Source organism: Chiloscyllium plagiosum, chromosome 39 (genome assembly GCF_004010195.1).
Source record: "Chiloscyllium plagiosum isolate BGI_BamShark_2017 chromosome 39, ASM401019v2, whole genome shotgun sequence".
Taxonomy (NCBI): Eukaryota; Metazoa; Chordata; class Chondrichthyes; order Orectolobiformes; family Hemiscylliidae; genus Chiloscyllium; species Chiloscyllium plagiosum.
The window spans coordinates 6307608-6309108 of NC_057748.1; the positions used below are offsets into that span (position 1 = coordinate 6307608).

General features: G+C 46.3%; 1 protein-coding gene across 1 annotated transcript in view; it reads right to left on the bottom strand.

Annotated features, from left to right (window-relative positions):
• The window catches only part of ruvbl2 (RuvB-like AAA ATPase 2), a 27789-nt gene extending 27467 nt beyond the window's left edge, over nucleotides 1-322 (bottom strand). Inside the window, exon 1 of the mRNA XM_043679621.1 lies at nucleotides 223-322. Coding sequence (XP_043535556.1) covers nucleotides 223-231 — 9 coding nt within the window. The 5' untranslated portion in view covers nucleotides 232-322. The remainder of the gene's footprint in view (nucleotides 1-222) is intronic.
• Nucleotides 323-1501: the final 1179 nt, after the last annotated feature.

Below are 1501 nucleotides of genomic sequence, written 5' to 3' on the forward strand. Positions count from 1 at the left end.
GGGGGGGCGGTTGGGGGAGTTTCGGGGTAAAAGGGGGTGGGACGGGGACCGGGATCTCGAACCTTCTGCGGCCGCGCGGCTCCTTCCCTCGCCCGGTCCCGGCTGAATGATAATGACGTTCCCCTCTCTCCCCCACCCCCGGGGGGGGTCTCTGTCTCTGTCTCTGTCTCTGTCTCTCCCTCCCCCGTCGGTGTCTGTATCTTCTCCCTCCTCCCTCCTCACCGTTGCCATGCTGCTACCGCCACCGGTCTCCAACCGCCGACAGCACTTCCGGTTGCACCACCCGCCCGCCTCCGACCAGGAAACAAAAGCAGAGAAACTCAGTTCCGGGCCATTCCCCACCTACCCACAGCCTAAACGTCATCACAATCAACAACAAATTGTATATACCATACTCTAGCGCCTGTAACGCAACGAAACCTCCCAAAATTGTCTCTCAGGATGATTGTAGAACAATGTATGACTCTGAATCACGTTAGAGCAGATGAATAAAAGCTTGATCATGGATCTCAAGATCTATAAGGAGGAGATTAAAACATGGAAAGGGAGAGGGAATGACTTCCAGAGTTTTGGAGTCCACTGGCAGCTGAATACTTAGCTCCCAGTGTAGGGCCAATTGTTGTTGGGAATTCAACGAGGCAAGAAATAAAAGGGGGGTGTCTTGATTGGAGGTTTGTGGGGTTGAAGTGGATTACTGAAATAAGTTCTCTTGATTTCCAAAATATTTGATGGCTGGGATTTCATAGAATGACTACAGTGTAAAAAGAGTCCATTCAGTTCATTGAGTCTGCACCAATCCTCTGAAGAGCATCCCACTCATCCAATCCCTATAACTGTGCATTTCCCATGCCTAACCCATCTAATCTTTATATCTTTGGACTGCGTGAAGAAACCAGAGCACCTATCAGAAACAGGGAGAACATGCAAATGCCGCACAGTCACCTAAAGATGGAATCAAACCCAGGTCCCTGGTGCTGTGAAGCAGCAGCACGAACCACTAAGCCACCATGAGATTTATTACACTTCAGTAGTTTGGGATATCAGTAATTTCTAAGCGAGGCACTAAGAGAGGGGTTTAGGAAAAGAGAAGATAGAGTTTACAGGAGATAATGGCTGATCTCTGTAGCTCAAATTTCTATAATAACATAAATATAAGTGACCCATTTGGCCCTTCAAGTTGACTCCACCATTCAATAAAACATCTGAAACCCATGATTCCCTTAAGGCCTAAAGATGTATTAACCTCAGTCTTGGAATCAATATTAATGTTGATATATAACATAATTTTGATAAGGTATGCTGAACAGTTGGTTGTTCTGAAGCAGGATCCCTGACATGAGCCAGTTGTGTTGACTGCTGTGATTTTGTGTTGTGAGCTCAATTGTAAGGTAATTCCATGTGAAGGGGATGCAGAAGAGAGAAGTATTTGTGTTTGGGCTGAATTTACAGAGTCAATAAGGGTACCAGGCACCAGATAAAAATGCCAAAGTTTTAAATCAAG